Source organism: Agelaius phoeniceus, chromosome 1 (assembly GCF_051311805.1).
Source record: "Agelaius phoeniceus isolate bAgePho1 chromosome 1, bAgePho1.hap1, whole genome shotgun sequence".
Taxonomy (NCBI): domain Eukaryota; kingdom Metazoa; phylum Chordata; class Aves; order Passeriformes; family Icteridae; genus Agelaius; species Agelaius phoeniceus.
In genome coordinates, this window is record NC_135265.1 from 7963583 (window position 1) to 7987880 (window position 24298).

At 40.5% G+C, this 24298-nt stretch overlaps 1 protein-coding gene across 4 annotated transcripts in view; it reads left to right on the forward strand.

The window, feature by feature from the left end:
* Positions 1–24298, forward strand: part of DPP6 (dipeptidyl peptidase like 6) — a 570302-nt gene that overhangs the window by 418408 nt on the left and 127596 nt on the right. For all 4 annotated transcript variants that reach the window (XM_077190535.1, XM_054634812.2, XM_054634797.2 and 1 more), the window contains exons 4-5: positions 6594–6688; positions 9604–9678. In XM_077190535.1, the coding sequence (XP_077046650.1) occupies positions 6594–6688; positions 9604–9678 (170 nt within the window). The remainder of the gene's footprint in view (positions 1–6593; positions 6689–9603; positions 9679–24298) is intronic.

Sequence of the window (24298 nt, forward strand, 5' to 3'; positions counted from 1 at the left end):
TTAAAGGGTTTTTTTAGGGTTTTGGCCCCTCACACAACAACCTATTAACCACAGCTTGTGCTATTTCCTCACCTGTGACACTCAGAAATACCATTTTTATGGGAATTTCAGAGTCCCCCCAGGTCTACTTTCCCTGTGAGCTGCTCACCTGCTCTGTGGGGATGGTGCTACTGAACCTCCATGCCTGGTGCAGCTGCTGAGCTGCTCCCTGCCCTCGGGCTCTGCTGTGTGCCTGGGTTGAGGCTGTGGATGTTGATGGTCACAGCTGAGCCCAGCCTGCCTGGGAAGCAGTTCAGGCATGAGCTGGGTTCATTCAGGGTGCTGCTCCCTCAGACACCGCTGCAGTGTGAACTGCCGGCCACCCCCAGTCCTGGAAACAAGGCAACCACTGCAAGCCAGTGGGCTTTTCCTGTGTGCTGCAGGTCACCTATGGGTGGTCTGGGTTTGCTTTCTGCAGCTGGACCCTCCTCTTTGGCCCTGGTGAGTGTGAGCTGGCATGAGAGCTCATGCCCAAGGCCAGGGCACAGCCACTTCTTTCCCCACTCTGGTCTCCACCCACAGTCCCCAGTGGAAGCCCCTTCAACCCTGAGAACAGAGGCTGAACAAATGCCAGGACTGTGCCTGCTCACTGACTGCTGCAAAACTTCACCACACAGATCAGAATGCAAAAGAAAAGCACAATCAGCCCCAATTCAGGTGTCCAGAGAGATGCAATCACAAGCTCAGGTGGAAAGAAGGCTGTTGGGATGATGCATTTAATGCTGTGATGTGTTGCTCTTTCAAGACATGCTGCAGTGCATCTATTTGATATTTACAGCGTGTACCCAACAAACAACAGCCTCTGAAATTCAGTTCTGGGGCTCACCTGACCCTTCAGAAAATTTGCTGATCTGCTAAACAAGCAGCAGATTTTTTTTTTAACTCCACTGTCTGATCCTCATGTATCTTTCCAAAAGAATACAACTGTACTACATCCTGTTGAAAATACCAATTGTCTGAAGAAACATCTGTCCTACCACTGCAATCTTCCTGCCTCTTATCTTGTTAGATGGTGAATGTTGTCCAGGTGTGTCTGATCAATACCTGCCTGGGAGGACTCCAAGAAGCCCTTGGCTGATTCAGGAGCTGCTGTCACCTCAGAGAGGGTGGGCTCAGCCTGGTAGTGGGGCCCTTGAAACTGTTAAAGATAGACTCTGAAAGTGTTAGGCTTTGTGTTTTGCCAGATCATTGCACCTGGGTAAGCAGTATGATAAATGACATAATTGTTAGATGTGATGATTTTTTAATAATTAAGTATAATTATTGTATAATCATAAGAAGAATCATGAGAAACTATGTTGGAAATTTATAGGGGGGCCATGAGGAGCCCATGCTTGGTTGAAATCTATGTATACAATAGAACAATATCAGTTTAATCATTAACATGAAAGTTATATAACAATAGAAAATAAAAACATGTTCATCCCGAATGCATATCAGAGTCAGATTTGGGTTGGTACCCCTGACACCCAGAGCTCTTCAATAAAGCACCTACATATAATAATTTTCATGATTATGTGTTTCTGGATGCTAACAAGCCTGGCCAAGGGCTGAGTGATGCTGGGCACCACGCTGGGCAGGGCTGCAGGGCTCCTGCAAGACTCCTTCAGATGTAAAACATCAAGGATCTGACTGCTTTGGGTCATTAAAAACCCAAAAACGTTCTTTGTTACCCCATGAGGAATGGCAGAAGGTGCCAGGGGTCTCCTGGTGGCCCTGTGACATCTGCTGTGCCAGTGCAGAGCTCCATCCCAGCATCCCTGCACGTGGCCTGGGGCAAAGGGACCTCTGTCCCTCGGGAGGGGACACAAAGGTCCCACAGGACCCCCAAAGGTCCCAGAGGAGCTGCTGCTCTCTGCTCTCTGACACTGGGTAACGTTTGCCAGCCCTGCTGCTATCTGGAGCCTCGTTTATCTGAAGTGCCTTAGAACAACTTCAGGACTCGAATTTCCTTTATTCACCAATCTTCCTTAATCTTGGGGATTGAAAATGATAATTCCCTCGATGCTGGCTTTCATCATACTGAGACTCATTCAATTTTCTTTCGTGTCTGTTGATCAGGACTTAAGAAGATGCCTTTTCCTCAAATCTGTTGATCTAAAAGACTGGATTGGCCTTAACAATTCTGACTGTACCTTCTCTCTTTCACTATCTCTTTCTGCTGACTTGCTGCATCTGAATTTCATAACCTTTTTTGTCTACTTTTCATTCATCAGTTATAAAAATTATAGAAAATTACAATTTCATTAAAATATTTTTAGAGCTGGATTTTTTTTTTGTTCTCATATTTTATTGCTCAGTTTTGCTTTCTGCTTCCCATAATCTCTGACAAATAATGAAAGTTTCCCTCACATGCATGGTCCTGCTAGTACCTTATAAACCAGTCTCTCCTCTCTGGTAATGTGGACTTCAGAGGAGCTTTACTGCACTAAATTTTTGGGCACTGATGCTGTGTTTTTGTCAATGGATGTAGTTCCTTCAAATTCTTTGCACTCACACTTGCTCCTTCTAGAAGTGAAGTTGTCCCAGAGCTTCTTGTCCTCTGTGGTGAGCTGTTTTGCCTGGTGTTCTGTCTGTGCTGCTCCTGGTGAGGGCTCAGTGACTTCAAGGGACATGAGCTCCCTCTCCCTGGCTCTGTTTTCTCTGCCTGTGCATTTCCTGGCTGAATTCAAGACACAGAAGCAGATGGGGTTTATGACTTCACCTGTTCTGCTTAGCAGGTTTTTAAAAGTTTCTCCCCAGGCCTCCCCATTCCTCTGCACAGGCTCTGTAGAGCCCCAAGGCTGATCCATTATTTCTGGTAATCGCTGGTTTTTGCAATCAGTCACTTTTTTCCAAGTGTGACTACACCCCTGTGCCTACATTCACAGTCAGAAAATGTGATATACCACCCAGACAATTTCCTGGAAGATGAAAGAGGGATGAGGTGTTGGAAAAGTGAACTTTGTTATTGAACCATAGGATCAGAGAGAGGTTTGGGTTGAAGAAGCTTTAAAGACCACCCGGTTCCAACCCCATTGGACACCTTTCACTAGACCAGATTGCTCAAAGCTCCAACCATCCTGGCCTTGAACACTTCCAGGGATGGAATATCCATGACTTTGGTGAAGAACAGATGGAAAAAATCCAAAAAAGATTGAAGAAATTGAACAAATGGCTGCATGCCTGAAAATTATAATTTTCGGCATCATTTATACTGAACACCAGCCCCAAAGAAAGGCAGATATAAAAAATGAGATACAGTGATGACCTTTATCAGCTCTGGTGACAGCTATAAATCAGGCTGCAAATTCTCATCAGCTTGCTGGACAGAATCCATTACAGACAGAGGCCACTGCATTGCTTTCTGGCTTAGATTGAGGTATGTCCCATTTAAAAAAGTGCTCTTGCACTGCAACAAATCATACATTTCAAAACAGAAGTCCAGGGATATTATTCATCTTTTGAGGACTAAGACCCAGCTAAACTTCACAGTGTTTTGTTTGGAGTATAATGCAGATCAATTTGTTCTTCTCTTAAGCAGACCAATTTTCTGTTCATTAACTCAGACAGTGTGTTGATGGCTGGTATTGAATATAATGGCAAGATTTAGAGCCCTAACAAATCAGCACTGCTTCATTTATTCTTTTTTTATGCATTCTAAAAGTACATGTGGCAGATTAGCACCTGATTTTAAACTTGTTACGGTTTAACAAATAATGGGAAAGTCTGTTATCTCCCACTTCCAACCATGGAACAACTTTTATGTAATCTTGAAGTTTCATACTTTATTAAAATGTTATGGGAGGTTTTTGGAGCATAAGGAGCAATAAAATTTGGTAGCAATGTCATTATGGGCAGTAATGTGAATTCCATCAGTTCCTGCAATGTTCAAGAAACAGCTTCACAGACTCATTAGATTAATAGGCTACTTTACCTATGTTCTGAACTTGGAACTGAATTTCATTGCTCTTTTCTTTTCTGTTATTAGGAAACATCCTGAGAGCCTTACAATTATCCAAATGTTTTGCTGGCCATGCTTAAAACATGATTTTTTTTTCTGTCTGGAATTTAGTGCGGATTGGAAAACATTCTGTGTTGTTGTCAGAGGGTGATTATTAAAGCAGGAATATTTTTCAATATGTCTGATAATTAGGTAATAGTCTGTCTCTCAGTTTAATTTTTCGTGTTTTTTTTTTTTTTTTCTGGAATGCCTGAAATATTTCTGGAAAATAAAAATTTAGGCTGCATATTTTCCTTTTATAACAATGCTTCAGACTTTGTGGCCTGAGTATATAAAGACCAGGTTTGTAAAAAGCATTAAATCTTTTTTGCCTTACTTCCTAAATTGTTGGCATAAACATTTTCTTAAGGACCTGGACACAGAAGCTGGAAGTTAGAGGTGTAAATAAGTTAGTGCTGGATCAGACCCCAGGGATTGTTTCTTCTGGCATATGGCCCAGGACAAGGGCAAATACTTAGGGAAGATTCTGAAAAGCAGGCAAATCTCTCAAACTGAGGATTCAGGAAATTCCTTTAGCCCCTCCCAATGGCTGGTTCATGAGCTTCCTGAAAAGGATTCCCCTTCAAGACATCTAATCTTTGAGGGATTTTTCTTCCATTTTTCTGATTCTAGTTTGAATCCACCTGCAGCCCTGGCACCTGCTCTCTTCTGGGACTGTGACTTCCACAGTTTGTTTACCCTCAGCATGAAGAAATAATCCCTTTTATTTGTGTTGAACCTGACACTGACTGGTGACATCTGCTGCCTTCCAGTATTTATTTTGGAAAAGGCAGGGAATAAGCATCCCTTATTTATCTTCTCCATACTACTTATGAATTTTTTGACTTCTGTCCTGGCTCTGTTCAATCAGTTCTTTCTCAAGTTTAAGTTCCTTAGTTTGTTCAGTGATAAATTGTATGAAGGAATACTTTAAAGATAAATGTAAGTCAATCTAATTCAAATCCTTATTTTTTTTAATTCAAGACAGAATTTTCTGATAAAATTTATTCCATAATTTAAAATAAAGTTATGCTTTGAGAACTATGCCTATGAGTCTAAAGGGCTATTGCTCTGATTTGGACTCTGAAAATCTTAAAGTCTCTAAAACCTTGTGGTTTTGAGAGGATCAACTGTGTTGCAGCAACCATTTGCCCTTCCAGAATCTGACTCATCCCAATCTCAGAGAAGATTTCTTCCTCTTCCACTTATGTATAAATCTGTGATATGGAGGAAGAAACTTCTTATATTGACAGCAATAAGTAGTGTGTAGAAGATTTTCATCTGCATCTTCAGAGCATTTCATAAAGCTGGTTGGTGACTGTGATGAGGATTACCATCACCAGGTTGGAAATAAAAGACTGGAACATGGACAAGGGCTATGCTAAGTCTGTACACCCAGGTTTTGAAAGAACCAAGTCTCCAAACCCAGTGCTGCCTTTAGCAGGTGACCCCAGCTGGGCAGTGCACACCTCTGCAGTTACAGTGAGCTGGGTTTGTGCTTGGACCTGTCCTGGAGGGTTTAAACTCAGCTTTGACTCATCCCAGGACACCCCATGGGTAATGTTAAACCATCCACGTGTCCCTAGCTCTTGCTGCATCATGGTGACATTCCTGGGGCAGCCACCATAATGGTAGGTGGTGAGGAATTGTTTCCCTAACTGGAACTGCAAGCAGAGGTTTGGTAGGATCCATCAGTTCTCAGTTTAGCCAAGCTGCAAATAAACCATAACCCTAGTCCTGTGCCAAGAAAAACTACTGATTCCTTTAATGGCAGAGTGCTTGGGACTTAGGTTTTATGTTTTATCTGCAGGGCAGTGCATGTAAGCACTGATCAGACTTGAACTTCAGTTTATGACATCCCTTTATTGTTGTAATGTTTTTCATCCTGAACTTTTGCCCTGCTACCTAACCCTCATTTGGAGTCCCTTTCATATGTCTGGCCCAGCCTTTCTGTCAGGCAGGCTGTGTGCTTTGAGAGCTGGACACTGTCTCCAGTATTTTTGTTCTTGACCACCTGTCTGGAGAGCTGGAGTAGTCCCAAAGTGCACAGAGACAAGGTGATCTGCCTTGTTTCATGTGCAAATGATGACTTCTCTGCATGTTTCTCCTGCTGGTATAAGTCTGCAGCACAAATGTCAGAGTTGGAGCACAATATTAGGTTCCAGAATCTGCTTTGTTAGGGGATGATCTGCCTTTCACTTCCAGAGATTTTCCAGGCTTATTAAACTCCTACAGAGACTGTGGAACTGAGAAACCTTTAATCATAAAGAATGGGTTTTTTGACCTTGTTTTCTACACTAACTATACAGCATGCTGTGTATGTACATTCAAACCAGGTCAGTCTTGCATTCATCAAGGGAAAGTGTGGCACAACAAACATATGTCAAACACCAACCACATTGTTTCATGGCTGTCCTCAAAGCCACTTTTAGCAATAGCTGTGTTAAAAAAATAATTTGTGTTCTTCAGAAAAAAAGTTCCCAGCAGTACTTTTGGTTTTAAGTCCATAATTAGGTTCCACACAAACACTATTTCAGATTTCCTTAATGACTTTTTGTTTTCCTCCTTGCAGATAATGAATTCATTTATAGAAACCAGAATGGCACAGTGATTCTGAGGAATGTCGAAACCAACAGTTCAACAATATTAATAGAAAACAAAAAAATTGTAAGTATTTTCTATGACAAGTAGCTGAATTTCACAGCTCGCTTGCAGTTGGATCAGTAAAGCAGAAAATGACTTGGGTTTCAACTCCATGTATTGTCAAGGAGAAGCAATTCCCTGGTGCTACAATGGGCTATGCAGTGATGGATAATGTGAGATTGAACTCCAGCTTTTGTTATTATTCTCAGTTTCTCTCATACTTCTGGAAAGTATCATATAGAGATTTGCAGCTTGTCTTGCATATCATATATAATTGAAAGAGGAATAATTCTTATCTCTGAATGCTTAATAAAAAGGACAATTGATATAACTTACTGTCTATTGCCATTCTCTACATCCCTCCATGCAAATACTTATTTTCTATTTGTGCATTTGCTGATTTTTCTTGCCTAATAGTTGGAATGTGATTTCAGTGGTTTTTATGAGCAGTGTTAAGGAAAAGAAGTGGAGTTTTATTTGAGAGAAACCCTAATTGTGGGAAGAAGTTAGTAGGTGGTTATTAAAATGAATGTAAAGAAAACAAAGTCACATCTGATACAGAGGATTGCTTACAGTGATAGAAGTGTTTTGTAGCATTGTTTTGTGTAGTAGATGAAACCAGCGTTGTGGCAGAGGTTAGTACATCAATTGTATTAATTATTTTTTAATGAGACAAAGAATTTATTACTGAATTATTATGTCGGGGCCCAAATTTAAACTTCACATGCTGCATTTAACCTTCAAACTTTACAGCATCACATAGGCAATCTTCTTTTACCAGAGTGTAACCCCTTTCTTTACAATTCTAAGGGAATGGGCTGGCTTCCTTTAATGTCAAGGTCTGCTGAAGTCAAATTACTTCCATTTGGCCTCTTGTTTATTCCACTGGTTTTTAATTATTGCCATTTGTAAGAAAAGCAGAGTGCTACAAGAAAATCCTACATTTTCATGCCATTTTCCACCCTCCTGCCTGCTCTACCTCTGTTCCTCTGCCCTCTCAGTAAATACATCTTCAGGTCACCTCCACATTAATGCACAAAGCCCCATTGCAAGAGCCACCGTTACATTTACTCAGACACATCTTTTTCCTCTTTCTTCCCAGCCCTGGGGCAGAAAACTTCTCTAATTGGTCATGTTTTCCTTCCCCATGTTATTAACATAAAATTAAATAAAATCTGTCTTCTGTAAATGAAATCTGTCTTAATGCTGACCCTGCTGGTGCCCAGGGCCCCCCATCCCTCCCCATCCTGAGCTGCTCTGGGTCAGCAGCCTGTGAGATGTCCCAGAGAGGTGCTGGGTGCCTCTTCCCTGGAAATGCTCAGATCAGCTTGGATGGGACTCTGAGCAGCCTGGTCTGGCTGAAGTTGTCCCTTGTCAGGACTCAAGACATTTTTTTGGCTGTCTTGAGCAGCTAAGACCCTTGTTGGGGGTCTCAGAGACTTTGACACAGAGCTTAAAATGCTTGTAGTTTTGATTATGACTTGTGGAGCAAGTTACTAACTTTAGACGAAAATCTGCAAGCTAAGATAAATTAAGTAGAATGATCGTGAATTTATCACAAGGTGAAAAAATAGATTTTGGGGTTTTTTAGAATGAAGATTCAGAGAGCAAGATGGAGGGATCTGGGCATGTCCAGCTTTTCTTCTTCTTCTTGGCCTCCATCTTCTGCTGTGATGTTGACACTTTTAGATTGGTTTAGAGTAGCAGCTCACTGTCTAACATGGGTGATAGGTATTGGAAAGTGATTGTAAACATTGTACAGGTAGTTTTAATATAAAGACATAACACCACCCCGGGGGCAGAGAGAATGCCTCAGACTGTCTTGCTGAGCAGATCTCAGCTAGACAAGAGAAAAAATTTTATAGATAAGATACAATAAACAACCTTGAGACCGAGAAATGAAGAGCCCTGACTCCTCCTTCAAGTGCCAGGCTGAGAAAAGAGACTTTCTAACATTTCTCAAAGTCATTCTGACCAGCGAGAGACCCCAACAGTCCCTGCTCATTGCAGGGGGTTGGACTGGACAGCCTTTAAAGGTCCCTTCCCACCCAAACCATTCTGTGATGGTGCCACCTGTCCTCTCTGCTTCTGGCCATCCCCACAGCACATCCATCCTTGCTGCCCTTGGGGAGGACTTTCCCCAATTCCCCTTCCAGTTTTGCCCTGTGGGACTCTCTCAAGGACTGAGATCTCATTTGTTGGGTGAGAGGGTGAGATTTAAAAGGCAGTGCATGAGTGATGTGTTAGTGGCACCTCTCTTTGACCTTGGTGCCATCTGTGCCAGCAATGCATTATATTGAAACATGCTGGGGAGGAGAAATGGCTTCACTACACAAATGAAAAGTGGAGCTGGAAAAAGGAGGTAATTCCTGGCAGGTCTGAGATAGCCTGGCACCTCTTCTTGTTAGCAGGATTTACAGTGCTGATTTTTGCAGAGCCCAGGTCAGGGTGCACTGGATCACTGCAGCATCCCAAAAACTTTTGACTGGGGAAAACAGAATAGTTTTCCTCTGGGTTATCTTAATTGAGGGAGGTAGTGGTGTCTTTATTACTAATTTGCTCCAGAAGCTATTTACATTTATCTTCTGCACTGGCCAGTGAATACAGATAATGAGAGGAAATTAATAAATTGCCATTTATCAGAGCTTTCTACTAACTACTCCCTACACCTGCCACCTCACCAGCCACTGTGCAGTAAGGAAAATTCTGGGTTTTTTAATATATAGCTGCCTGCTCTGAGTCACAATGCATTCATTCTTTCTCTTACGAGTGCCCACATAACATTTCAGGGGTTTGAAAAAGAAGATTCTGTATTTTTGAAGACACTTAATTCTGGCAGTATTCTTCATCCTTAGACAGATGATCATAACCATTAGTTCTAGGTGTCATTAGCTTGAAAACTGATGAATATTTGTTTCAAAACTGTGTTTATTTTCCAGGTCTCCTTAAAGGCTATCCGGTACGAGGTGTCACCTGACAGGGAATATGCACTGTTTGCCTTTGATGTTGAACCTGTAAGTAAACAGATTTGATTTCAAAATACACAGCCAGTGGCAAACTTTTCTCTTTTTTTATTTTTTTTTTTTTACTTTTATGCCAGCAAGATGATATTTGAAATTAATTGCTTCCTATGAAAGAAAGCAAGAAACCCCCTCACTTAGCAATTCTGAGAGCATGTCACACTGCCATCTAGTAGAGGAGAAAGGTATAAATTAGACTGTGAGGAAACACTGTCACTGCCAGGGTTTTATAGCCTCTGGGAGGGGGATTGTAAGGACATGTCTTTGCTACAAGGATTTCTATTCCTCTTCTGTGATTTTTTTTTCCATAGTGCCTTTTTCCATCACCCTATAAATTTCTTTCCCAGAACAAAAAGCTACTGTCAGTGTCTCCCACAACTGAAATAATACATTAATTATGGTGTCACCATTCCCAGTGCTGCAGTTAGGCTTGAGCTATCACTTTCATTATAAATCCTTTTCTTCTGAGGGCTAGGTATAAATCATTTGTAAAAAATCACCATTAGGTTGATACTAAGTTCTGGATTACAGCAAATTTTTTACCAGACTTCAAAAGGGAAAAATGTAATGACTCATTTTTAAATGATAACCAAAGAATCAAACATGGGGGAAGCAATTCTTCTGCATGAATAATATTTTTGTCTTTCTCAATTCTGCTGGTATAAGGCCTGAAATGTTTGAGTGATAGCTATGCTGTACTACTTGGATGAACTATAAGCCCTATATATTTTGGTTCCTTAGTCTAGAATATCACAAATTCTTCAAAATTAAAATAATTAATTTACTGACAGCTGTATTTGGTTTTTTTCCATAATGTAAATAACATTTCAGCTGCTAACCAAAGGAAATTTGTGAGTCCTTTAGGCATTCAAAGTTGTAACTCTGTTGCTTATCTGATTTCTCTGCTATCATCTTTGTGGTTATTCCTGGCTTGGTGCTTTGAAAGTCAGAAAAAACATGTCTGGTTTTAGAAGAAGGGAAAATAAAACTATATCAGAAACTTAAGGAGTAATTCATAATGATTTTTCCTGGGAAATTACTGGTGGTGGTAGGACTTCACTTACCTGAAGCTTAGCTAAGTTTTAGGCAGAGATGGACGGGGAAGTGTTAAATTAATTCTAAACATGGAAAAGACAGCCTAAGGGTCACTGAGCAAGCAAAGCCTTCTTTCAAATTTCCCTGCCTTGTAAGCCAGAGATGTTTTGCAAAATGCAGTTCTTTCAGTGGAAATCAGCCTTGGTCTGTGGAAGCCCTGTGCCAACTCTGCTCAGATGGACTGTGAGAGCTGAAAGAGCCCTGAGGAGGGAGGGCTTCCTCAGTTCCTCTCAGAATGACAGAAAAATGCCTTTAATGACAAAAAAAACCCCAAAAAAACAAACAAACAAACCAAAAAAAAAAAAAAAAACAAAAAAAAACCAAAAAAAAACTCAAAAAAACCCCAACCAAAAAAAAAAAAGAGAGAAAAAGTTAAATTTCTGAAAAACAGTAATGAGAAAATAACTTTATTCTCAACTTTTATCCACTGAAAGGACTGCACACTCTGGAGCTCTGAAAGAAGCAGAGTTAGGGGGGCTTTTACAGCCCAGACCTTGTGTTCAGTCTGTGGAGGAGTGCTTGATGTGGGCAATGTGGCAGGAGAGCCATGGGAATAGAAAGGGATGGGCTGGATGTGCTTCCTCTGCATCCTCCTCTCTGCATGCCAGTGATTGCAGACCTGTGAGTTTGGGGTACAGGAAAATACTGAGTTTGGGGTTCTTAAGATGCCTGTGTGGAGAAGAGAGAGCAGCAGACAGCCAGGTGCTCCCTGCATCACAGCACATCTTTTTCTAGAAAGGAAAATCCAGGGTGGAGAGGTGAAAACGTTTTTGGGAATGTTTCAGGATGTGGCATATGCTCACTGTAAGAGAACATTGCAAATTGTTCAGATATTCATATATAGCAAGAATTTCTGAAGCAAAATAAAAGAAAACAAACCCTCTTTTATTCCTTTAAGATCCACATTTATGGAGAAAAGAAAATTTGTTGGGTTTGTTTTGTTTTGTTCTGTTTTGAAGCATGCTAATAGAGGGGTACCTGGGTTCAGTCTTGGTTATTGCAGCCTTCAGCCATGATGGGTGGCTCTCTGTATTAAAATGGCAATAACTGCTAAATTATTTCTTCAGCTTTCTTCTCCCTTGGTATGCAGACTGTGGCTGCAAATAATTGCATGTTAGTTAGCTCTTCACATTTTCTGCATTTCAAACTGTATTCTTGGACAAAATTCAAATTACGCTGTTTTCTGCAACACAAGGAATTGATCAGCAAGGCCTTGGGCAGTTGTCCTTGTTGCAAAGTCAAAAGGAAATTTCAGGAGATGTATTGGCAGAGGACATGTCTTTAAAGTTTAATTCTACAATTTAATTGTAGAATTAATCCTTTTAATTTCAAAAAAGGAGCTTCTTGGAATTACTGCGTACTTATTTTTTAGCCATCAGAAATTGTTTCTTATTTTTTGGCATTTGGAAGTGTGATGTGCTGCCTTTTAATTGTTTGTGAGTATAGATATTTTCATCATTTTTTTACACAGTACAGTTGTGCTGCTTTAATATGCATAGTATGAATTAATAATTTGTCTGAATGCTGAAATGAATGGATTCAGCCTCTATGTTTAATACCAGCCAGGAATAAACATCAAAGTAGAGGAGCACAATGTGTCACTCCAATGAAGCGGAATATTTTTAAGAAAAGTGCCACAAAGTCATTTCCTTCCAGTAATAGCTGCTTCTATATTTTTCTATTTATTTGCACAGAAGCATGTCTGCTCAGTGTTGGTCTGGGTGACAGCACTGACACCCACACTGGAATAACACAGCACTGAACTGCCAGACACCTATTTTGCAAAGACACTGAGGCAGCTAATGTGTGTTTTCCTGTTCTATCACTTCATCATTTTAAAGGATAATGAATTAAAGCACATTCCTGAAAACATATTTCTCCCAGGAAGCTTGGCAGACAGCTGTGAAGCTGGTGTGGGTACATTGTGGCTAGTCTGGCTGTCAGATTTCATTGTAATGCTTTTTTTTGCAGTGCTTATATTTACAGAAGTTTAATCTTTCAGGCAGCAATATTCTGGGTAAGCCTTGTGCTAATAGGGAGCTTTTCTAACCTTGAACACAGAAGATTTGTTCTTTTTCTGGAAAGGTCACAGGAAAGGCACCAAGCTCCTTTGTCTTGAAATACTCCCACAGTTTTTCTGCTGTTTATTTTTAGTTTCTTTACACCACAACAAGGTGCAACCTGACGCTCAAACAACAGAGTGAAATTTTGGGAAAGCATTGGGGAATAAACACCTCCATGGAGAAACTTTGATTTGAAATCATCCTTCACCAAAACAAGTGTGTGGGGCTCTGATAGGAGGTTGAATAACCCCAAAACACGTGGGCAAATGGGGTTTGAACACAGCAGCTCAGCAGAAGGGGGGCAGAGGCTCAGGGCTGTCCCTGGTGGTGCCTGGCCAAGGACACTCTTGCCCAGCCCATGGCTCCAGCAGCACTGACTGCTGTGGCACTCACATCCTCTGAACAGGATCCCTTCACCCAGGGTTTTTCTCCTGCCTGAAAGGCAGTGAGAGGCCTCAGAGAAAAGGAAAACTGTAAGAGCCAAAATGAGAGACACAGGACTCCAGGCAGCTCTTCAAAATGCATTTATTCCATCAAAGATGTTCCAGCAGTCCAGGGTCATGGGTGACAGAGCCTGTCAGCTCCGGCTGCAGGCAGGCCTGGAGACCCTTTGGTTTTGGTTACAATGCATTCTATACTTTCCTTTGCTGAGCATCTTAATACAGCAGAACCAATCTATACCTTAACTTTTACCTACAGTCTATCATAACTACTATAATTACCATATTCCTGTTACTATTCTCCAACCACTAAAAGTTAGTACATTACAGTTTAAGCTAGAAGTTGTTTTTCAGTTTTCTTGCAGTGGAAAATTCTGAAACCTTTTTTCTACTTGCAACATTGGCAGGCTTGTTTGCCTGTGCTGTCTTTCTGCTTGGTAAAAACATCTTCTTGTTTGAGGTGGGTTTATCCTTTGCTCTAAGTCATAAAAACCCCTTCTAATTAACACACCCTTTGCCTCCTTGGTTATCCTGTAAAACTGGCTCAGCAATTCTTTTCTTCTATATCAAAACTTGCTTCCGTCTCTATTCCTTCATCTGACTCTACATTCAAAAATCTTTCTGCTAAGCACACATATCTGTGAGACTTTCTTGTCAAACTTTCATCCTTCCCAACAGAAACCAATTCTCATCTCATTTGCTTCTCCTGTGTTTTGCTGCTTTGGAATGTGTTTGGAGATTGTTTACCCACAGGTGATTGTTTCATTGGCTTCTGGTGTTGTTTTGACTCATTGGCCAATCAGGGCCAAGCCGTGTCGAGACTCTGGAAAGAGTCACGAGTTTTCATTATTATCTTTTTAGCATTCAGTAAGTATCTTTTCTGTATTCTTTAGTACAGTATAGTATAGCATTCTTTAATATGATATAGTATAATAAAGTAATAAATTAGCCTTCTGATAAGATGCAGTCAGATGCATCATTCTCTGCCCTTGTCAGGTTGCCTGCTTTTACAATAGATGGGCAAGCTCTGTGCCCCCCGTGTGCCTCCTGGGGACACACACAGATCTTTGGGCTGGCACCACTTCTGTGGGTACCCCTGGTCTCCAAAAGAGGTCTCCCAAATAGCCAAGTGACAAAGCAACTCTTAAATCTCGAGGTATTTCTGTGACTGATCTAAGAGTAAAGACGAGTAACTAAAGCTTGTGCAGCTTTGTGTGGCAGTCAGTTACCAGTGGAGTTTGTTTAATGGAGCAAAAGAAACAGAGGAAATATGTGAGAAGAAAACCTTTTTACTGGAGTGATGCAGTGAGATGTTAAATAGTGAATATTTAGTTGCCTGTATTAGCAATCAGTATTGTCATCATGCAAGGGAGGAATTAAAGCTGCCAAGATTCCTTGTAAAACTTTTTGCTCTTTGTCTTCAATTTTACCAGCCCATTACTGTGTTTGTGCCAGTTAAGGGCAATTTCACTTAGAAATTCTAGCTGATTAGCATGGACCAAACTGCAAAGGCTTCTCAACAAAGTTAGGGTTCAGAGGCTTTGGCAGCTGATACAACAGATGCTGTTACCTATTTTGCATTAAAATAAGTGGGTTTTTTTTAATCCGAATGGCTGGAAAGAATTAATCATTGTTGTAATCAGAACACACTCAATAATTATTTTTTAGCCTAGTTCATGTGGTGAGTTCAGTATTTCTGTTCTCCCTGCCTATATCTCTAAGACAAGTGGTGGGACCAAAGAGAGCTCAGAGAGACCCAGAGCAAACCTTAGACTTGGTATTTACAGTGTGAATAAAGTAAAAAAGCATCATTTATAGAAAGCAACATTTTACTATTGTTGTTGTTAATATTTTTTACTATTTCTCCAAATCTGTTATGTGAAATGAAGGGGGTTTGTGCTTATGGTCCAATTACGACCTCATACTAATTTAATTAGTTGTGTGAAAACTAAAATAATGTAATGCTTGTTATTTCCAAAACACTAATGGATATAAATATTAATGAATCCTCACAACATCCTTTTGAGCTAGGTGATAAACATTATTATGATAAATATACCTCTAAAAATTGAACACTGTCATAACTATCATCAGTAATACTGCTCAGACTCTAGTCATGATATTTATTGCTTAATTGAAATGGATTCACCAGGCCTAGAAATAGGCTTGCATAAATCTATTTTCTTTATATGGCAATAAATATATTTCAAATTTATTTTTTTCATTCTCATCTAATGTTTTTTTCAGGAACGCTGAAAGTGTTTGGCGATTTCATGATAAAGTGAGCACAGATAGAATATTTCTGTCATAAAATAATGTTACCTGTTTTATTGATTTTTATTTAAGTGTTGGTGTTTGTTGTAAATTATTAGTTTTTGAAGGGGCCATTTTGAAGTGAAAAGCTTATGTTTATGGTTTTTCATATCCTCTTTTTAATGTGAATACAGTTTTGAATCGTTGCTCATAAATCAGAAGGACTCCTCTATTGGAAATTGTACAATATAAGGACATTGTTCACTTATATCAAAGGCTGCTGGCTAAAATTATTTTTTCCAACATTTTCAAGCCTAAAGCACTGTAATTTCATATACTTGTGAGAAATAGTTACTGTTATTAGGATAAATAATGGATTAGGATAAAGCACTTACTAAACAAAAAGAAGAAAAGGACTCAATCCAAATGCTGTTTATATTAGTTAAAATATTTCTGTTACTACATCTGTGCATGTGTGTATCTTCAGGCAGAGTATCTTCTCCTTTCTCAATTCACCAACTGTATGAATGTAGTTGTGAATGAAGAATGAGTTGTATCACTGTAGTCATCCAGTGCTTTTTTAATGAGCAGAAATAAAGTTATTAATGAATTAGTGGAAACACATAGGCCAGCTACTCAACAAATCTGATCATTTGCTAAATTTTCAGGAAAGCAACAGCCTCAGTTACTTCCCATAGGATAAATATTATTAATACCATTCAGCTAATCTTTAATATTTCAATAAAATGCTCACAGCTTCTGAAAATGGCAGCATTTTCATGTGTGTGCCTGTGTGGGCTGTCAGTGAGGTTGTTCTGGGGTGTCAGGGCTGAAGGTAGGGACCACCTTTCTTTCTCCTTCTTCTTACAGATCCTGTTTTGAGTGATACAATTTTAAAAGCCAAGATTAGCAGTGTGATAATCTTGTTTGATAAGTGCTGTTTAACCTCCTTGTGGTAGAACAGCAGTGCTCCAGTGCTAACTAAAGCTAAGGCCTGTGTGTCCAAAAGTGTTGCACAAGAATGTACTAATAGCATAGAAGAGGTTAATTTTGTGGGTGATAGTTTATTTTGGATTTTAAGCTGAAGCAGCAGCTATTGTTTGACAACACTCAAAGGCAATATTTTACTTTAATAGAGCTTGTTGTGGTAATTTTTAATTATGAATCTGGTCTCTGTGAAAGACAGCTTATCTTTTCCAATCTCAAACCCACCATGAGCAAATTCCCTCATCTGCTGTTTTCAACAAGACAGACAAAACAGAATTTTCAAAGGTATCAGACAAGGTTGATTCAAAAACATTTCCACACTCCCATTTGCTTTTCTGTCTGACCTGGGGGAGCCTGTCTAGGGCAGGAGATGAGCTCTTCATGGTCACCTTTCATTGAATAAACTAAAGCTGCTAACCCTCAGCAGCTGGGGGGTTTTTCCTACCAGTGGATCTCAGCACAGGCAGGAGCAGCAATATCTCTGTCAGAGGTACCAACGTGTGTCATGAGTTGGTATCAGTAATTGTTTCAGGCTAATTAATATTTGATATCTGCAGTGGCACAGAGAGAGAGGGAAGTTTGCCACACAGCTCTCAGGGGATTCCTGGGTTTTCAAAACTCTATTACAGACTTGTGCAAACACTGCCTTCTCAGGTGTCCTCAGCTGTGCCTACAGCAGCAGGGCCCTTTGGATGCCAAATCTTCTCTGCTCCCTGTGCTTACAGAATAAAAACTTCTTACTATAGGAGGGAGGATACCCACTCTAATTGAGCAAACATGTCATTAAATGGAGAGAATATTTGTTCTTCCAGCAATTTCTGTCCTGTTGTTTGTTTAGAATAGAAAATTTTGGACACAGTTACAGGCCAGTGGAGCAATAATCAGTGACAAGTTTAATCCTAGAGTTTTCTTTTGAGGGAGAAACTAAAGAAATTATTTTAATATTGCTAAATTTCAGGGCAGATTTTTGGATTAACATAGGGGAAGAAAACAGGTCAAATCTGTTTTTTATTTGGTTTGGGGGGACCCTCATGGTTCATTTGAAATCCTGACAAAGTTCCAGCAGAAACTGTACTCCTTTATGTAGCATGAATCGTTCTTTGCTTTTGAGAGCAATTCTTCTCCTTTAGAACAGCTTGATTTAATGAGGAAAAAAAATGGTTTAAACAAGAAGTTAGAGGGGGTTAGGAGTTTATACAAATATACTGTAGGGACATTTTGGTACTTAGGATCCTTGAGCCACGGGGCCTTGGGTTCTTATTTAAAATAGAAGGGTCTGCCATTGTAACTCAGTAGAAACTGGGGGGAAAAATGGAATGAAAAGACACATCCCAAATATGCATACTTTGTTTTCCATTCTTAGTAAAATGGAAAGGATAGGCACTGAGCGTCAGCAAGGAGGTGGCTGGTTGTGTCTGTTATCCGTGGAAAATATGTTTGCACCCCTAAAATACAAAGAGTGGGTCCTCTCCTCATGCTCAGCAGGTATTCTTGGAGTGGGATCATCTCAACATTGAAGGAACCTGGTCTATAGAAGGTTGGAACTGGATGATCTTAGCAGATCATAGCAGAGAGGTTGGAACTGGATGATCTTCCAACCCAACCCATTCCATGATTTGTCATTGGTAGCCACTGTGGTGACTCAGGGTCTGCAGCTCTTCCATGGCCAACAATAAAACCACACTGGATACCAGATTTTTGGCTCGATTGCTCCCTGGTTTTGCGGATGTTTCCAGGGGGAAGTCTGTGCTTCTGAAAGCAAAGCTCAGCACCGCCTGCAGTCCTCCATCCCCACATTCCAGCTCTGCTGCTTTCTGCTCCCTACATAGCAATGGTTTTGGGAAAACTACACCAAACCCCAACTTCAGTCTCCATTCTCTCCACTCCAGGGACTGTTTAGTCTGATTGTTGCAACAAAACTTGAAATGCAGAGCATTGAAAATAGAGTCTGCTGGTTTCAGCTGCTGAGGTTTAACTGCTTTCCTATTAAAAACAATGGATTAAACCCTTTCTGTTCTCCTAATAATGCAGATAAATTGAATTAGAACTAAACCCAAAGCCTCCTGAATTGAGCTGGGAGACATCAACAAAAATTGCACAAACATGACTGAGTGCAAAATTGTTTTTAAGACTAAGTTGGACAGCCTTGCTTGTGTAGCAAAGGCCAATAAACTGTATCCTGCATTTATTCACAGGCACAGATACACATCAGTAAACACACAGTTCCAGGGGAGACTAGAGGAGCATCCAAACTCAGGAATAATTAGCCTGTCATACAAAAGTACATAGGTGTATTATGTATCAGTATCAGCGATCAGCAGTCTTCCTCTGTAAATATTTTCTTTAGTAAATGAGATTTTCATCAAGCAGGGAAGGGGAAAAAAAAGCCTCAAGGCAAAACACTATGATACAGAAATAAACAATTTTTCTTAGCTTGCATAAGGCTGTGTTTCTCATTCTGCTTTCTTTTCTAAGTTTATAGATGAGCTAACTTGAACAAAGTGGTAGAGGTTAATGTTCCAATAAAATTCATAAAATGTCTTAAAAACATGTTTCAATTTGTTTTTGATTAAAGCCTTCATAAGATAGTGTACAAGGTCTCCTAGACAGTCAAAATCAGATGGACAGCATTAGAATAATCACAGTTTTATTTCTTGCACGTGTATGGGAATTTATCTCAGTGAAACATGGGGTAACTTTGCTTTAAGAGGAATGAAATTAATACCAGTATGAAAATTACTGAAAAAAAAATCTAACAAATAATTAGATTCCTTGCAACATAAAGAGATTCAGAATTACATTAGAGATGAGTTCCTGCTTTTTAGCATAAATTTGCTTCCTAAGTTTTTAGGGACAATGAACATCCTGGTTTGTGCTGGATTGTAATGAGTATAGGTGGTTATTTTAAAATAGTATGGAAAGAAATATGCTAGGAGTAGCATACTAAATGAGAAAACAAGAGAGATTTAAAAAGCTTCAGAAGGCAAAACTAGAAAGAATTTTATTCTGGTGTCTCTGCAGAAACATATGAAGCATATATATGCTTCTATAATATATATTAATATAATCTAATTCCTCTGGTTTCCAGTCCTTTTTGGTTTTTTTTAATTTTTACTCACTGAAATAGTAAATATATATATATATTTAGTGCCCTCTTCTGGAAAAACAGCTCTTGCTATGCAGGGCACTCCAATGAAGTTCCTGTACTCAGAAATGCAAATCTTCTGACGTAAATGTTCTCCTCTTTAGCTGAGTTACATCCCAAATCCAAGGAGTGAGTGGCTCTCTGTGTTTACCCTGAACAAGTGCCTTTTATCTCTTTAACTGCCTGCAGAACTCTGCTTTTACCAGCTTGATGCTAAAACCAATAATTAATGTTCCTCCTTGGGCAGCTAATGACCCAGATTTGAAAATGGAATCTTCTATTCTTCTTTCTTCTATTCTCTGCTCAAAAGAAGCTCTTTCTTGAAAAGGGAGAGGAATCACAGGGCTCTAGTCATGTCTTTAAATGCTTGAGTCCTCATATTCCTGTGTGCAGGAGAGATGCTGTTGGTGGCAGGGCTGTGGAGGGTTCTGCAGCAGGCAAGGAGCAGGGCAGGTTCTGTGCCCCCTCCTCTCCCTTTTGCTCTCCCCCTGCTTTCCAAAGATGCTTTTCATCACCACAGACCATTTACCCCATGGAAGTTGCCCACAGCATCACAAAGATAACACAGAAAATGTCTTTCCTGCCTTCTGTGTGATTTGAGTTTGTTTTCTTCCTGTCAGAATATAGAATTGTCTCTTCCAGTGAATTAGATCTGTGTGTACATTGAGGTACAGCTCTGAGTCTTCTGATCTTGTATGGAACTGGAAAATGAATCTCTCACTGAAGGGGGAGAGGATTTTTGACCAAGGCTCCTAGCATACATCTGAGTATTTTCATTTCTTTCACATCCACTTCACTGCTTTTAAACTGTTGCTCTCCAATGCTTTCTGACAGACTCATATTTCTTGTCTCAGATTCTTTTCTGAGTCTTCTAAAAGTGCCCTGAGCCTAGGACCAACTATAAAAATTCCAATGCCAATGCTAACTTCTTTGTAGTATTCACATTCTCAGCTGCTACAGTTGAAAAAGCATTTTTTACATGTTAAGAGTAAATTTTAATAGAAAGAACATATGCTGTAGTTCTGTAGTTGTAAGTTTCTGCCTCTAAAACAAATTATTTAAAAATGAAGAAATTAATTAGATATACTAAGCATTCAGCACTTTTGATTCTTCCATAATTGCTCTAAAGCTTCACCATTTGCATTGTAAACTTCACAAAAAAGAGGCTTTTAGAATATTTCCAGAGTCAGTGTCCACACAGCTCAAGAAATGTTTGTTTGAAAGCAGGCATTATCTAATGTTTCATTAAAAGCTGCATTAAGCATTCCTTTCTCATGCTGTCCTTCAGCCCCCAGACTCGCAGCTCCAAAGACAATGAAGGTGAGAGTGAATGTGGATGTGAACCCTGGAAACTCCCACCTCCACCAGCTAACCCAGGCTGCCTCTATAAAATGCATAATTCAGGGTGTAATTCTAAGGCTAAAATAAACATCAAAGGCTGCTGAGAGGAATCATAACCCACACAAGCTTTTGGCACCATTGTCTGGGAAAAGGGAGCTGCTGCATGAGTTTGTAGGGGCAAAAAGGGGAAATGCTTGTAAAGAATGTCTGGAGAGGTCAGCAGCAGGGACATCCCTCAAGGCAGAGCTGCAAAGAGAGACACTCCAGGTTGCAAAGTGCAAGAGCCTGGGAAGGTACTTTGGGAAAGGAAGTCTGTAAATCAGATAACTCTTGTCTTCTGTCTGAGCTGGCTTTGGGCCACTGAGCCAGGGAAGGGAGCTGGATGGACTTTGGGTCTGGCCCAATACAGGGATTATTGTGATCCCAAATATTCCTAAAGAATCATGGTTGTGTGTTTCTGTGGGTGTGATTGTATGGATCTGAAAGTGCTTTTTGTTTCCTGCATTTGGGGTAATTGCAATGTCCTTCTAAATATTTTATTTGGCCTCAGGGTACTTTTGTACTCATAATACATAATAATGTTACTTTATCTTTTATTTCTGTTCCTTAGATATATTGTTTGGTGTGTTAGAATCACCACTATGTACTAGATAATTTCATTCTCATTTCCGAGTTCTGAATAGAGGGTGAGAGAGGAAACCTGGGAGTTCTTATCTGTGATGTGAATGTCGATAAAAGTTTAAAAAGATAACGAAAGAATGAGCTCATTTTTGATAACGTTGATTCATAATTCCTTGTAACCTCATTGCAGCTACCTCCCAATAACCTGAGCATCAACAAGTGCACAAAGGCTGGTGCAGAAATCCCACAGAGCGCTTTGCAGCCCCCATTTCATTTACCAGTTAAAACCATCGCTGTTGTCCTTTAATCCAGTGACTGCAGGGCTTTGTGGTGCCAGTGAAGTGCTGTGAGGGACAGGTGGCTCTGGAGCAAAAGGAGCCTTTTGTAATTGCTTGGCAGGGCAGAGCTGCATTAGAGAGCAGCAGCAGTTGGCAGATTGGATTAACACTCTCTGAGGGGTGAGAGCTGGCACACGAGCTGCCTGTTAATACCTGTGCCCTAACTTGCTTCTGGAGCTGCATTTGCAACCAAAAGAGCATCCACTCCACCCTGCTGCTGTCACAAAGTCATAAATCCTCAAGCTGGCCTCAAAATTCCCTTTTGGCGCTGGCAGCAGTGTAAGGCTCTCAAAAGTGTAATTTGAAAACTAATCTTTTAACAAAGAATTATTACCATGAAACAACTGAGATAGATAATCAGTCTGTGGGAGGTGAATGAGCAGCATTCTCTTACAGCATGGCAGTCCATCCATTGCTGTGGTGGATGCTGCCATCACTCTTTATTTATGGTTGATTTGCAAACTTGAGATGAGATTATTTGCCAAGGAATAATTCCTTGGCTTTGATGTTTCAGAGACCTTTGGTTTGGTGCTTGGAAAGTCAGTTTCTAATCCCAGCCCAGGCTGTGGATGTTTGTGGCAGAGATTTGCATATTAACCACGTGTGCTGCCTGTGGTGCATGACCCTGCCACACAATCAGCTTCAGCTTGGTTATAAATGCTTCCAAAATGCAAGTCCCCATGGCAGGAATGTGCTGTCCCTCCCTGGTGTCACCTTGATGTGAGATTGTTCTCCAAGGAAGCCTCTCTGGTGTGGGGGGCAGGGCATTCACAACTCTGCAGGGCTGGAGAGATGCCCTGGTTGCCCTTCAAACAACAAGGACAATGATTTAATTTCCAGTTTTAAGAGATTAAACAGCTAAAAGATTTGCAAAATACAGACATGTCCTGGTGATCCACTGCCTCTTGTATTACTGCCTTCTTCCTAATCCAATGCTAAAGTTTCTTCCTGACTCTGGAGACACCCAGTTGCTGATTTCCTGTATGGAAATGAGTGGAATGATGCTCTCTGATGCTCACTGGTGTGCCTGAGGTGAGCACAGACCTGCTGGCTCTCTCTGAGGCACTGACAGCTTAGTGCTGGCTGTGCCACCCCACCCAGGCACAGCTGCCCTGCTGGGTCAGGATCCTTCCCCCCCTCTTTGCAAGAAAAAGCTTTATTTCCCTTAACAACTCTAATACATGCATTCCCCAAGTCCATATCTCCCCCCTCCTTTTGCACAAATGTTAAATTAATTCCTCTGGAATATAGAGACTATTATAGCACAGGCAACCAGTTGCCACATTCTCTGTACGTTGATTGATTCCGAGACCCCTTCTCATCACCTTTCTTGCTCAAACCCATTTCCCCCCATCTCTGCCCTCCCCTGAGCTCCCCAGACTGTCCTGGAGTGTCCCAGCAGTGCCAGAGAGCCATTTCTGTGGCTGTGAGCACATCACACGTGAGGCTGATCAGCTGCACACAGCACAGCAGGCAAGAGCATCCCAAATCAGGTGTTTGATGACAGCTGTGGGGTATTGGCTGCCAGCTGAAGCAATGCTCAGGAAATGCTCCTAGATAGCATTTCATTATGGGGTTTCTAATTTATTGGAAGCACGAAGAGAAATGGGCAGAGTTCCTTAGAGGGCTGTGCAAGCAGGTTGACACACAGCATGAGACTCTACTGGAGAAGTGATGAAGTATAAAGGGATAATTCAATGCAGGGACAAAAGAGAATATGCTGTCTCAGAAGAAAGCAAAATAGGTCAGTATCACAATGAATCTGAAAGGTGAGAATGTTGAAGACACCTCAAATTATACAGCTTTATTGATTTGTTTTGTTCTTGCAAGCAATCAAGATTCGGTGAGTGCAGAGTACAAAATACCAGTATGGATTTTGGTTGGGTTTTTTTCTTTTTTTTTTATTGCAGTGACACAAAAAGAAAAGATAGCATGATGTTTCTGAGAGAATCTAATTCCAAGCTGGTTACTATGGAGTGCCTATTAGCAATAAAATAAAATCCTTTGCAAAAATAGTTGGGGTGAGGAGAGCACTGCTGACCATTCTGTCTCCACTGAGGGGAAAAATGAAAACAGCATTAACCAACCATGCCTCAGCCAGAGGTAACCCCTTGTGCTCTAAATCACAAACAGAGGGGAGAATAAAAGCACAAAAATTGAACAAAACATTATACAGAAGTTGGTGGTCAAGTGCAGGAATGGATTTTTCATCCTTTTGGAGGGCCAGTTCAACATGTCATGACTAAAGAATTTCTTCTCAACAGAACCGAAGGGTTCAGTGAAACCAATGGTATCATAAAGAATTTTGATCAAGGCAAATGATGTTGACAC